Below are 14,865 nucleotides of genomic sequence, written 5' to 3'. Positions count from 1 at the left end.
AACAGGTTGGCAGATTCTCCAGGAGGCAGTAGGTAAGTATCCCTCACGAGGCAGGCAGACAGGCACAGGCAAACAGATAGGTAACTTATCTCCGAGGCAGGTGTCCACAGCAGACCAGACTGGGTCCACGCAGGTTAGGTAGTCCACAGAGGCAAAACAATGCTCCAGCGCTGGTCTGGTTCCCACCACGGCCCACCAGGAAGTACCAAAAATACTAAACCTCCAGAATCACCACAATATTTGCTTCCTAATTGAAAACATCAACATATTTCCAAAGGAAAAAAAGGAAGCTGTGTCAGTCAGGCAAAACATGTAGAGATATTAAAATCAGCCAGGCATCTGAGTCAAATTAAATTATTAAATTGGATAGGGCACAAGGGACTTTTACAGCAGGATGAAAGAAATACTTTGGACACATTAGAGCTGATTTTAATGCACTACAGTGAGCTCGTACCTTTGTTTTATATTGAAATAGACGTGAAAATGGTTAAAAAAGAGGAATGAATCAGGAAGAAAATGCACTTATGATTAAATGACAAAAACACTTGTTTTTAAATGAAAACATCTATATTGACTCTTCTCCTGCCTCATCCCTCTTCTGTTTCATTTCCTTTTTTAAAAAAATGCTTTATATGTTATGAAGACATTGTTTGAGATGATAGATGATAGCGCAGTAAATAACCCACTAAAACATTGTTAAATTATTAGTTGCAACCTGTAGGTTTGAGGTTTATCAGATATTTGAAGCACATATTTGACTACAATCTGCAGCAAGACGCAGAAACAAACTGAAAACTGATCATTTCCTTCAAACCCTTTGAATTTTAAATCAACTTGTGATTCTTGTGAGTGGTTTAATATCACCAGAAATCCAAGAAAAAGTTCACATGAACAAGGTTCCGGCCAACAGCAGCCTATAATATCAACACCACTCAAAGATTCAGCTTGGATAAATAAAATTCATCAAAGTTTCTCAAAGCGAAACGTCAATAATTCTGTATTAATATTGTGAAGCAGTCTAAAAGCAATCAATCTTCTCCAAGTCTCATCAAGACAGTGAGAAAACAGAGTGGAAAAAGAAGTAATAAACAACATAATCTTTAACTAATTAAAGACTTTGCATTTCTCAAAGAATGCATATCACCCGCCACCTTTTATGTTAGGAAGTTAAAGACTTGTAGCAGGATTGGTCAAATCTTGAAAATAAGCATAGCGATGTCATACGATTTTGCAAGATGCTTCGCTCTGAGTATGTGTCAGAGATGTTTCTCAGCTACTACCACATTAAATGTTAGCAAAATATCTGTGAAAATGACTGAATGACAGACAAACGTTGTGTTTTCTTAGGCCAGTTGCCTGTTGCAGCCATCTTGAATTGGGATGGTGCTAAACGTTATCCAGTTGTAGATGTGATTCAAATGATTACTTTCTGGCACTTTTATTAAAAATTGTCCAGTCATTTATTAAATATTTTGGTGACAGATGCAAACATGCAAAAGCATTATTGTGACAGGTGATAATAATTCACTAACTGTGGAAGTTTTTGACAATATTAATATTGAAAAGTAATAAAAAATTAGCACAAGATGGACATAAACACCTTGCGACCTGTCCAGGGTGTCCCCTGCCTCTCGCACAGTGACTGCTGGGGGTAGGTACCAGCTCCTCGCGACCCGGAATGGAGAAGCGGGTAAAGAAAATGGATGGATGGATGGATGGATAGATGGATGGATGGATGGATGGATGGATGGATGGATGGATGGACTTGAACACATCCAAAGTCTTATCCAGCAGGAAGTGAAATTAGAGAGACAGTTGAAAACTATCTCCTCAAATATCTTCTCTTCACCTCCTTGGGTTCTCTTCCACCTCTGTTGAACTTTCTATCCTCTCAGTTAATGCCGCACTTCCAGTTTCCTGCTAGTCTCCATCTTTCTGTCCTCTTCTTTGTACCTGCCATCATTTTCATCTCAATCCCCTCATTGGTGCGAGGCGAGGTATCCAGAGAGCAGATGGCGCTCACACATAAAGCAGAAGGATAAAACGAGACAAATAAAACTCAGCTGTTTGTAAAAATACACATATAAATACTAGCGGTTGGTCATGTGCAAACTCTAACCCCTGAAATGAACCTTTTCATGGTCATTGCTACATTCCTTCTCTCCTTTCCTTTCATGTGCGTGCTTAGTGCTGTCTCATTGCGTATGTTTGTCTTTACCCCTCCATCTTTAAAGACTGCAGACTCGCCTCAGACGTGCCCTCTAACACAAGCTGAGTGGCCTTGTTTCTTCACATCAAGAACCGCTGCAGAACATCAGAGCAGCAGGCTGCAGAGCTGTGGTCACACATTCCTGACCTCATAAAAAATACACAGCTGTGATGGCATTAAGCTGTGACCAGCATCTATTTTTGTAATGAGGGCACAGGAGAGCCAAAACTGTGAGGTACACCGTTATGCTGATGCGCCGAGGCAGAATTCACATATTGGTGAATTTAAATGGGGTCATAAGTATGATAATAAGAGGCCACATTACATGTTTTCAAGGTTAAACTTGTTATTCTAATGTGGGGAGGACATATGAAAATGTGACATTAAAAGTCCCAAAGCAGTCTGTGTCTCAGTGACGCCACCTGTTCCTGACGGCAGTTTGATGATGTCGAGCCATTGCTTCATTATTTTTAGAGGACTCTGTGGACTGTGACAGAGGCTTTTCTCAAAGTTTACCATAATTAGTGGGGAAAGGGGGAAATATATAGAAATCTTTATCAGGTTTAGGTAAAACAAGTTTTAAATTTATATTTTTTTCTGACAGTGTGGGAGATGCTCCCTTGGAAGGTTCTAATAAAAGCACAAAAAGATCATTTGGGGTTTCCAGCCTCACTTTCTATGTCGTCCCCAGGGAGCGTGGTATATTTGCCACAACAACAAACACATCTGTTTCAGCCAATAAACAGTAAGAAAAAAAAGGTTCTGCCAGTGGAAAACACACAGAAAATAACTGAAGTATTTCTGACTTTTAACAGAGTGGGCAGCCTCCTATTTTCTTACCTTGATTCAAAATCAGCTGCATAAAATTCTGAAATTAAACTAAGGATTTTATAAATAACTCAAATAGATCAGATTGCTCCCAAAGTTGGGGTCAGGGCCCCATGTGGCTCATAAAAGAACAAGTTAGGGACCACTAATAATCAAATTAAAAGAAAAAATGGTTTCTAATGGCATAGTTTCACCCTTTTGTTAGAAAGAATGAATTAAATTGTTAAAAATTAATAAAAATGGTAACATAATTAATGAGATTATTTGTGTTTTTGCCAGGCCCTTAATTAATACTAATCAGCAAAGCTTGTATGCTTCTTCTTCTTCTGCTTCGTTCAGCTGTTCCCTCTTCAGGGGTCTCCACAGCGAGTCGTCCTCCATCTAACTCTGTCCTCTGTGTCCTCTGTCCTCACTCCAACTCCCTCCATGTCCTCTCTAACTGCATCCATATATGTCCTCTTTGTCTCTAACATCCTTCTGTCCCTCCTCTGCACATGTCCAAAGCTTGTGTACTTAAACCGGCAAAATTTAGGGTCACGAGCTTCTGCCACTTGTTATTTTGTGAGTCAGGAACTGAAAGGTTTGGGAACAGTTGCTCTAAAGCTAAACAGTTTTTAAAACGTAACTTTTTGTTTCTCTTATGTAAATTGAGAATTCTACACTAACACTTTCAGCCTGTGATTGTTGCTTATTTATTATTTGTTCAAACCCATCCTGGTCGAAACTGACCCTAGCAAGGGGTCGTAGTGCCAGAACCTAATTGTTTCATTCGTTAACGACAGCTTATTTATATTTTAAAGGGTTATAAGGGGTTGAACCTCGTCTCAGCTAACACTGAGCAAAGGTCAAGCAACTCTGGACAAGTCTAAAAACTGAAAGGAAAGAAAGTGCCTAAACTTGATCAAACTGGAAATAATAAAACACAAAACTCAGCCTCATGGGTGAAAGGCTTGGATTTGTTTTGGAGACTCTTTGGTGAGTGACCAAAGAGTCCTGAGGGTTTCAGGAAGCTTCTAAACTCAAACAACAAACTAAATAACATCTTCATTGTCTTATGGACAAGTAAAACAATAAATTACCCATTAAAAACTGCCTAATAGCTTGTTAATGAACTATATTTAATATCTATACACTTTTTCAAGTTCAGTGAGCTTTTCTTCAGGTACATTATTACAAAATGAATGATGTTTCATTTCTTTACTTGCACTTCTCGTTAACTATAGATTGTCTTGAAGCTATTTGTCATTAAGTAATCAGTAATGCATCATTAGCTCATAAATAAGAAAACAGACAAGTCTTTTGTAGCTGGAACACTCAGTCATTTTCTGTACCCGCCCCGATCGGCTCTACTGTGAGGGTGATGCGTATGTGTGCATCTGTCCCACACATATACCTCAGGTCCATTTACAAACCTTAATTAGTGTAACATGATTGTTTTAGTACTGTGAGAGGAAACCGGAGCACCTGCAGAAAACCCAAGCATGCACAGCAGTAACTTGCAAACTTCTCACAAAAAGGTTCCAGCAGAGATTCGAACCACCTTGTCACCAAGACACCTGTACCTGGAACACGCTGACCTGATTACATCACTGAGTATTAGAAGTAAACTGGTGGTTAGACATGTTATATCCTCAGTTTAGTCCCTGGCCATCATTTTGTTCAACAACTGCAAATATTTTTATATACATTTGTTCAATATTATTGATTTAGTAACATATACAGTAATCTTTACAGTGGTTCTTGTTTTTACAGTGAAAAGTCTATAATTAGTTTAAGCTGGACAGAGAAACATTTAGACCAGGGGTCTCCAATCCTGGTCCTCGAGGGCCACTATCCTGCAGGTGTTACCTGTTTCTCTGCTCCAACACACCTGATTCAGTGCTTAAATCACCTCTTCATGTTCTGCAGAAGCCTGTTAATCAGCCATTGATTCAAATCAGGTGTGTTGGAGCAGAGAAACAAGCAAAACATGCAGGATAGTGGCCCAAGAGGACCAGGATTGGACATCCCTGATTTAGACCATGGGTGTCAAACCTAGTGACGCAAGGGGGCCAAAATTAAAAATTTGGTCCTAGCCCAGGGCCAATCATGATCAATAATTATTAAAAATTACATAAATTAACCTTGATTTTAGATGTATTATGTCAACTTATTCATATAGAAATATCAATTACCTTTTCAAATGAATAGAAAGTAGTCTATTTTCAGCTCTGCATAAACTAGAGTTCCAAGGTAAAGGTAAACAAAGGTTTAATGACAGTTATCTCAGAAAGCACATTACATGCATACACAGATGCATGAAATATAATATACATTTCAAAAAACACAGAAACCAGTATCACATGCTTGTTAAAATCATAAAAGAATCAAATCTACGTTATTGACAGATGATTCCATGTAACCTTACATTTATGCTGCCTGCAGATATTTCAATTATTGACACTAAATAAGAAATATGAAGGAGATTTATCCTAAACTAATTTCGTTTTCCTCATCTTGCTTCATGGGTATGTTGCTCTATTGTGAATCACAAACACAGAGGAGGTTTGAAAGAATTTTGATCAGATATTTGCACTGAAATGTTTATTAAAAAGCCATAAATTCTCTGAAGACTTTAAATGTGCTGCTGAATTTACACTCTCCTCTGAATTGTCTTTGCTAGATTAAACTTCAAGAAGATGCAGAATAATTTGTGAACTTTGGGATTTAATGAAGAGCTCTTAAATCTCAGCAAGTCTCCACAGATTAAAATAGGAAATATTTTGAAGAGCTTTCAATGAGTTTGTAAAACGTCAGAGTTTATCAATTAGCCTCAAGCATTTTTATATTTAAGTATAAGGAAAAAAAGATGGATTTAATAAAAGCATTTGCACAATTAATCCATTTAATTCGCAAACTTAGATCTGGGAAAGACTTCAGACCCAAATTTGCGGTGTTCTAGTTGAAAAACCAGTAGGATTTATTCATGGTTGAGTTCAGTTAACAGTGACTTTCTCTGCCTAGTAAACATTAAAACCAGTGGTGTCCAATCCTGGTCCTTGAGGGGCCACTACAGTCCATGTTTTAGATGTTTTTTCTGCTTCAGCACACCTGATTGGAGTAAACGGGTGATAAACAGGCTTCTGTAGAACTTGAAGACATGCCGAAGGGGAAAGTCAACCTGTGAATCAGGTGTGTTGGAGTAGGATAACAACAACAACATGCAGGACAGTGACCCTCGTGGACCAGGATTAGACGTATTACTGGTAAATATAGCTATTGTTACTTTTCATGCACAAGTCAGCCATACTGGCTTTTGAGGTTGGGGTCTGGTCAGAAATCTCAGACTGTGCAAGTCAGATTTCTGTCTTTGTGGGGCGTTCCAGATGTTTTTTCCAACTTGCAACTCAAACAAAATCCAGCTTCCAAGTACAAATGTAATGCAGCATTCTAAGTCATTTAAGACTTTAAGACAAAGATTAGACATGCACACAAACCAGCTGCAAAAGTGTTGTAACAGTAATTTAGTGTTTTTGAGACAATCTGTTACGGTTACAGAAAAGACTGCGCCTTTCTGAATGCAGCAGATGTGCTGTGCGGAGGGACATGATGCAACGGCACCCTCCTGATTTCTGGTATCTGGTTCAAGCAGCTAACTGAAGTGAGGCCATCATTCGAAGCAGAAAGATAAATGAGTGTTGAAAGAGGAGGTCTCAGATCTGTTATCTATGATACTGCATACACTGCTGCAATGATTGTCAATTACCATCTGATCAATAACTGCTCGGAGATGGGTACTACTGCAGATGAAGAGATGACAGTTTTTTTAAGGCTCAGATTTAATGAGGACCAGTGTTTATGACTGCAACAACCCAGAGAATTGCAATCACCTTTTAGAAGACAGAGGACATAACTGAAGATGGCAGCGTTAAAAGTGAGCCAAACAACCAATCTTAAGTACAGTTGATGTGTAATTTAATTGATGCACAAGACAAAAACTATTTCATTCCCACTTAGCAGGGCCTGTTGAAGAAGATGGCTTTGTATGAATAAATGATGGTCTGTTTATTGATTGTAACTTGACTCCATTTAGCCCACCATGAGCGGCCGTAATGGTCAGCAGGTTAAAAGAGCAGCTTCTTGATGACTTCAAGCACTAAATATGTGTTTTTACGATCACAATTATGTCTGAATGAACTGGTGACAAAAATACTATAATACTTCATCCTGAATGGTAGTATAATTGAAATATAACCAAATGTGTGCACTCCAAATAACTAATTATTGTATAAAATGTTGCTAATAAAAAAGTGAAACTCTAAAGATCTAAGAGTCCATATTTTTTAACAGTTTGTGCATGCATGCTTTGAAACAAAGCCTGATAAAATAAAAAGTTATCATTGTGACCTTTTGTTCAGTGCAGCTGCAGATTCTGTTAATCTAAGACAATGTCACAGTTTGAGTCTTGTTTTTGGGTTTGGTTTTGCATCACTTCCGTTTTCTTATTTCACTGTGAATTTAAGTAGTTTGAGGTTAATTAAGTTGTGTTCTTTTCTTAGTTGTCCTCAGTTTCTTTGTTTTCTGCTGCCAGTATCACAGCCTGTTTCTTGTTTTAATCAGCGAACTTGTGTCCACTCATCACTTCCCTCTTCCAGGACAGAAATCCCTGCTTTCACACATTTTCAGTTTACTCTGCCATGATGCAGGATTAATTTGCAGGGACATGATCCTGTTGTATTAAAGCTGTTCTTAACTTCAACCAGCTTTAAATGTAACTGTGTTTGGGTCCTTTTACCAGAAATAGTGACAGAAAAATCCTTCATCTTTTCCCAACAGGAAATAAATATTACTGAAACTGAGGTCACAGATCGCTGCATCGATCAATAAACAAATAAATCTATCACTGAGGAAAAATATTAACTTCATTTGTACACTGAGAACCAAAACAAGGTTTATTTATCGTGAAGGAAAATTAAATCTTAAACATGTAGCGAAAACGTTTGCTAATTTAAAAATATTTAACTGGTGATGGACAAAGAGTGGACTTCTTTTTTCCATTTTTTAATTTGTAGTTTTAAATGCCAATTCAAAATACTGAATTTAAAGAAGCATAATCTTCCGTTTTGAGCTGTAATTTGCATTGTTTCTTCTCTGCATGTCCAAATAATGTATGAAAAATTTAGTATTCACAGAAATGATTTTGCTACAATTTTAAAAAACACACTGATTTTAAGTTTTTCAGTTTGAACATACATGTGGCGGCAAATAACCAGTATATTTGTGCACTGTATCTGCAGTAGTTCTGTTTATTTTAAATTAAAACTAGTTAGTTTCAGCTTACAATAACATTTTAGTCAGTCGTTTAACAGCTTATTACTGTGTTTACGTGTAACTAAATTACCCTTAATCAATAAAGTTTAGAGTTATCTATTTCTTTTTAAACAAGCAGGCTTATATTGTTTTTTTTTAAGCTTCTTTTTGTCTGGTTGCATAAATACCCACTAAGGAGCTCTAATGTGCTTCACCACCCTTTTCTTTCTGACCACTACAGCAATAAAGCAAGCATTTAGACTGAGAATGCTCAATAATTTACAGCTTCAGCCTGAAGAATCAGAGGCAGTTGGTATCATCTAATCCGCAGAGAAACATCGCTGTGACCAACAGCAGGTTAGATGTGTCTCATTCAGGCAGCTGCATGTCCAGCTTAATGTGCTTACAGAAATTTTCACCTCATGTTTGCATAATGCAAGGAGAAAATTCAATAGATGTATTTATGTACTGTAGGCATGAAAGTCTCACATGTAGGCATCAAAGCTCTGACTATCATGGATCGATTTAGTACCCAACAGGCTGATATGGTCTTAAAAGAACATCTATTTATCAAGCTTTTTTTTATCTTTTTCAGGGTCACAAAAGTTCAGAGGCAGCTTTAAGAGGAAACTCACTTCTCACAAGGCTTATACATAGAGAGAGTTTTGGATCTAAAAGACAGACTAACAAGAAAAACAAGACTTTCCACAAGGAAACGCCCTGCTGACCGGTATGTTTAAAACAAGAGCTTTCTTATTTCGAGGCCAGAGTTTTAACCAGAGCACCATCATGCTGCCGGGCTGGGAAAACAGCTAAAGTTATCAGTTGTTATCAGTTGGATCCAGCTTGTTTTGTGCCTGATGTACATTCGGGGGTAAAACTCAATTTTGCTGCTTAAACGTGGGCATGTTTTAGGTTTACGTTCCAGCAAAAAAATAAATATCTTTTTACAGCGACTTAAAGAGAGGGAATTCATCCTTCAAGACATTATAAGGAAAGGGTTTCAGAGGTGTCCTCCCACTGGGAGGAGACCTCAGGGCAGATCCAGGACTCGCTGGAGAGATTATATTTCACAGCTAATCTGAGAACGCCTCCCTCTGGAGGAGGTAGCTGCAGAGATGGAGGTCTGAGGATCTCTTGTTAAGGTCTTAACCCTCTGCAGTCTGGTCTGGATTAAGTGGGGATGGATGGATGCATGGATGGATGTATGGATGGATGCATGGATAGATGGACTAAAAAACTTCAAAACTAAAAAATATTTACATGAAACCAGAATTCCTTTAAGAACTGCATATCACCCGCCGTCTTGCACGTTAAAGTTTTAAACAAAGACTTCATGCCATCTTTTAGCTCTCAGAGTATGTGTTAAAGATGACCCTCGGCTACTACCACACTGAATTCTAGCTCAATATCTTTTAAAATGATTACGTCATTGCCATTTTTGTATCTCCTAAGGTTGAGCAGCTGTAGCGGCCATCTTGATTCCAACAAAAGTTAGCCAGTTGTAGATGTGCATCCAGTTATTACATTCAGTTTCATTTAAAGCCATCCAGTTGTTCATGAGATATTTTGCTAACAGACAGATAGGGTTGACTTCAAGGATCCCGTGCCATCCGTTAGTGCTCGGAGTAAGAGTTTGGGATGACTCTCAGCTACTAGCACACACAGTTAGAAAACAAGTTTCAGTATTTGAACACATTACTTTGACATGTGCAGTGACGAAGACTAGGATAAAACCAGCAGCCATAATCCTGAAGGATGTTCATTCTACTTTATAAATATGGCTGCTACAGAAACTACATTTTTTTATTTTCAAACAAATGACTTAATAATAAACTGCTGGTAAAATGAAAAAAATATCTTACGACAGGTTCAAATAAGTTAAATATAACATCTCACTAAAACCAACTAGAAAAAGAAAATAGATAATAATAAAATTGACACAACAGCTCTAATAAATTCCAGCAGACATTAATAACTTTGTTCTGTAATTTATGGATTTAATTAGAGCTAACTTGTCTCTTGTATCTGCTGCAGCTAAACTCACCTTTAAATAACACTGACTTTTGTGTCGTATGAATAGAGCGTAAGAACTATGGGGAAATCAAATCATGTTAATCAATAATAGTTACATTCTTCTATCTGTTCATCCCTCCAGGCTGATGCAAACCTCTGGATGTGAAAACACCGCTGACACCTCATGTTCAGCTGCATGCTACAGTTAACAAGAACAGCAAAATGCAAAATAAAAACAAACCTGATGTGGCTGAACTGGTGAAAGCTGAAGAAAAACACTATCAGTAAATCAGAAAAATGTCCACTAATTAAAGCAGAAATACTTTTCGGCCACTGCTATAAAGTTATGATTTAGGAAATGTATAAATTAAGCGAGCATGAACACCACAAAGACTAATGACTCCCAAAGGATGAAAAGTTACAAAAGGGCACAATTAGAGAGAAAGCAGAGTGCAGACAAAACAAAAGAAGAAACATAAACTTCTCTGCTTGGTTACATTTCAGCCACTTCTCTACAAATTACATTTTAATGGGTACATTTGTCCAAAACACTTGTTACATAAACCACATTTAGTGGTTTTGCACACAACAGTACACTGATCAAAGAAGCATAACAAGAGTGGGATGTCTCCTTCCAAGTGTTTGTTTTTTAAAAACATGGTCAGTGTATAACCTGTGACTGTGTGTGTGTGTGTGTGTGTGCAAATAACTGTTTCTGCCTTTGCCCCAGGTTAACAGTTGAATGATTAGCTATGCGGAAGATCTTGTGTCTTAAGCATGACTAATATTGTCAAACAGCCTCACAATAAATTTGATCACAACAACAGAATCCATAGAAAATAACCCAAAAGAAAAGTAGTGTTACAATTAAGTGGTTTTAAATGACAACAGTAATCCCCAGTGTCTACAGTCAAATGTTTTTGTTGTTCAAGCCCTGCTGATGCTGGTAAAAGCTCTGAAAATACTCTTCCAGTGAAAGTTTTCAATGCCAAGTCCCTTGAGGCCAGTGGTGTCCAATCTTGGTCCCGGAGTGCCATTTATCCTGCATGTTTTAGATGTTTCTCTGCTCTTCAGCAGTTCAATCAAGTTCTCCAGAAGCCCGTTAATCATTCATTCATTCAGATCATGTGTCACAGCAGAGAAACACCTAAAACATGCAGGACATGTGGCCCTCCAGGACCAGGATTTAGGCTCTTTGGAGCAGCTCCCAGAGGATAATCTGGATCTCCCCAACAGCCTGGATGACTTGTTTGAGCATCCATGAAGGCAGCCACATGCCTAATTCAGAGCACAGCATGCCCTCAGGCAGAATTGGATTCAAATCTGTTTTCTGCTGCTCTGAAAGAAAAAAAAATGTCCCCTTTTACTCTGTATAAGTTATTTACACTGTAGTTTACATTGCAGAAACATTACTAGCAGATGCATCAACGTTTTCTGTTCAACTACTGCTACATACAGATGTTTTTAGGGTTGTTTTCCACTCAACTGAAGTTTCATGTCTGTTTTAAACTAAAAATTAAACTGTGCTGCCTGGTAAAGTCAGAATTGTCACTATATTTACAGTATTCATATAATGATTATTACATTTACAGCCTCGGTCTTGTTTTTGCCCATTCTCTATCTGTAAACTAGAGCAGTGATCACATAAATGGTATGTTACTGTGATACTTAGTTGACTCTTACTGTAGTTTTACAGTTAAATACTGCAAATGTTAACAGTAAAGGTACTGGTATATCTTGAGCTACTGGTTATTGGTTACAGTGTTTTCCTGAATTTGTAGTAATGCTGTTGAGCCTTACAACTGTTTTATGGTAAAATACCACAAGTTTCACAGTAATTGCATAGCATTGTGCACTATTATCCATTTCCTTCTCATTTTATTGGACTTAATGGCAACACTTTTGCCCGTACCTTAACATTGTTACCATTTTATGGTAAATAACTGGCAGCACTGTTCACAGCTCAGATAGCTGATGTAATTCTACCAGTCACAGTCTGTTTTTATAAAATGACAGAGAATTAAATAACAGCGCATGGTGAGAAGAGCTGCAGAAACAGAAGTCCTATTAATGATCGCCAATATCATGTTTATTTAACCTAAGCTGTTACAAAAGATAAATCATTATCGTCATAAATAAACTAAAGATTAAAATATTTGACAAAGCTCTTAGTTAATTGGCTTTTTAGCAATGTGTGATTACTTCATGCAGTCATGGTTAAATCTCTGCAGTCCCTGCACTTCCTGTCCAAATCAGCTGATTCCCACACCCACTAACCTACAGTTTCCTTCCCTTTTTTAATTTTTTAACTCACTATTTTTGCACAAGCTTTGAGTTTTTAATTTAGGCTTTTTTGCATTTTTCTGCTCACTTTAATACTGTAGAGTTTATCCTTCAGAAACCAACGAACTTTGTTTCCACAAGCTAAAATGAACCAAAAGTATTTAGCTTGGTTTGAGTCAGCCAAAGCTTTTTACACCTGAGAACCTCAGTTTTGATTTTTAGATGTAGACCTGTGTGTTGCTGTTAAAATATACATGTCTGTGTTTCCATTTTGTTCTGCTAATGAACTCCAAACTGTTTTTCAGAGGATTGGATGTGTAAGAGTTAGTCTGAAACTTGCAGCTCGGCTCCCTCCTCTCCTGCAGTCTTGACTTACTGTGCGGCTGAGGTTTATGGTCCGTGCATGATGAGTATGCTGCCGTGTGATGTTGTGCAGCATAAACACTCAGAGAAAAATGCCACTAAACCAATTTAAAGCTGGACCAATAGATAAAGATGTATAGAAATCGTATCTTTTGATGTTAAAAGGCTCGTACAATTCGACAGAAGTGAAGAAACAAAGTGTGAGCATTGATTTAAGTTCAGCCAGCAGAAACATGAAAATCAGTAATAACCTAAACAACCACAAAGAACAAAAAGAGCAGCAGGAAGGACTGTGGGGAAAGAAATTTGAGGCATTCTGATCATGAAACAGTGCAGAAACATACAGGAGAGGAAGGATAAAGATGAAGAGTTGTAAAGAAAAAGGGAAGCACAACGGAGCATCTCTCTGATACAGATGCAGCAGGGGAGCGGAGATCCAAGAGGATGAGGAGCACAAAGAGATGGCAAACGTTAAGAGAGGAACAGAAAGGGGAGAGAAGAAAAAAGGACAAGAGAACGGAAGCAGCAGGACAGAAAAATAAACATCGAGCAGAGAGATGAGTTGGGCAGGGGAGGACAGAGCGTCTGAAACAGCAGGAGAGAGGAGAAACAACTGAAGCAGAAAGACAGCAAGAGGTAAAGAGGCGGTGAAGGAAAAATCCGATTTTTTTTGTAAAATCTTTCTGATCTGATCGCAAGCAGAAGATAAAACCTCCACCTTTACTTTATTTATTATGTGAGACAATCTGTCAGAGGGAAGGTTATGGAGATGTTTCAAGGCAGAAAATCAGAGAAAACTTTTTACATGAGAGAAAATGAAAGAAATGAGAATGAGGTGGCACATTAAGGACAAGTGGGAGAGAGAAATTAAATCAAAGATGTCTTATCTGCCTTGGTTGCATTCAGGGATTTCTCCTAGATCCACCCCACCTTTTCCCAATTTCTCTCCTTAAATTTCTGTTTATGTAAAAGTTCTCATTTAAATTAGTACAAAGACATGCCTTCACGCTCACAGGGAAGCAAAGTTTGGACCAAGAGTTAATAGAATCAAACAGACCTCTTTATTTTGCGTTAAACTTTTCTCTCCTTCCCACACCAAGCTGCTCAGGAGTTTCAGAGTGCAAACAGGCTGAATCTGCAAATGCAATGCTGCCCTCAGCAAATAACCACAAATATGCTGTTTGCATGCAAACTACCAAATCCACTGGTTGTTCAGATACTGGTAAATAAGGAATATGTTCAAAAGTAACGTAAATAGAGCAAAATGCACATTTTAATTAGATTTTTATTCATTAGGAAACATCAAAATTGCATCAATCTCTACTTTTGCGCATCACATCAAGAGAAGTTTTAAAAAAAATGAACAAGTCAGACAATTTACACAAAGTACACGTGACTTTCTATCTTCCAGGCGTTGTGACAGAAAGATTTAAAGCTTTCTCTCCTTGGTCATCCTCCTCCGGGAAAAGTAAAAAAGCGCACAGCCGCCTCACCTTCTCCGGTTGTCCCACGCAGGCAGAGCAGAATCCAGGCTACCCGAGGAATAATCCCAGCGACTTTCTTAGTCCCCATATCCGTGGTGATTGAGCTGGAGGCTGCAGAGAAAGTCTGCTGCTGCTGCTGGAGGAGGAGAGAGACAGAGGAGCTCTCCTCTTCAGCTCCAAGAGAGATCTCCTCCAACCCGACAGAGGAGAGGGAGGAGGGAGGAGAGGTGTAGGGATGGAGGGGTGGAGGGGTGGAGGGAGCGCGGAGTGCGCTGCGCACCGTTCCGTTTTGTCACACATTCAGCTGCTGCGCGCTGCAGTCACGCAAGAAAACCATCCAATTTTATTAAGTTAGAACAAAAGAAAAAAACCTCACTGAATCTGCACCTGAAC

The 14,865-nt window shown here is 38.3% G+C and overlaps 1 protein-coding gene across 2 annotated transcripts in view; it reads right to left on the bottom strand.

The window, feature by feature from the left end:
- The window catches only part of LOC108232888 (contactin-associated protein-like 4), a 95,611-nt gene extending 80,954 nt beyond the window's left edge, over positions 1-14,657 (bottom strand). For both annotated transcript variants that reach the window (XM_017410978.3, XM_017410977.3), the window contains exon 1: positions 14,482-14,657. In XM_017410978.3, the coding sequence (XP_017266467.1) occupies positions 14,482-14,560 (79 nt within the window). In that variant the 5' untranslated portion in view covers positions 14,561-14,657. The remainder of the gene's footprint in view (positions 1-14,481) is intronic.
- Between the last annotated feature and the right edge of the window lie 208 nt (positions 14,658-14,865).

The sequence above is a fragment of the Kryptolebias marmoratus genome, linkage group LG20 (genome assembly GCF_001649575.2).
Source record: "Kryptolebias marmoratus isolate JLee-2015 linkage group LG20, ASM164957v2, whole genome shotgun sequence".
NCBI classification, from domain to species: Eukaryota; Metazoa; Chordata; class Actinopteri; order Cyprinodontiformes; family Rivulidae; genus Kryptolebias; species Kryptolebias marmoratus.
Note: the sequence above shows the minus strand (reverse complement) of the source record. Positions and strands in the feature narration are given on the sequence as shown.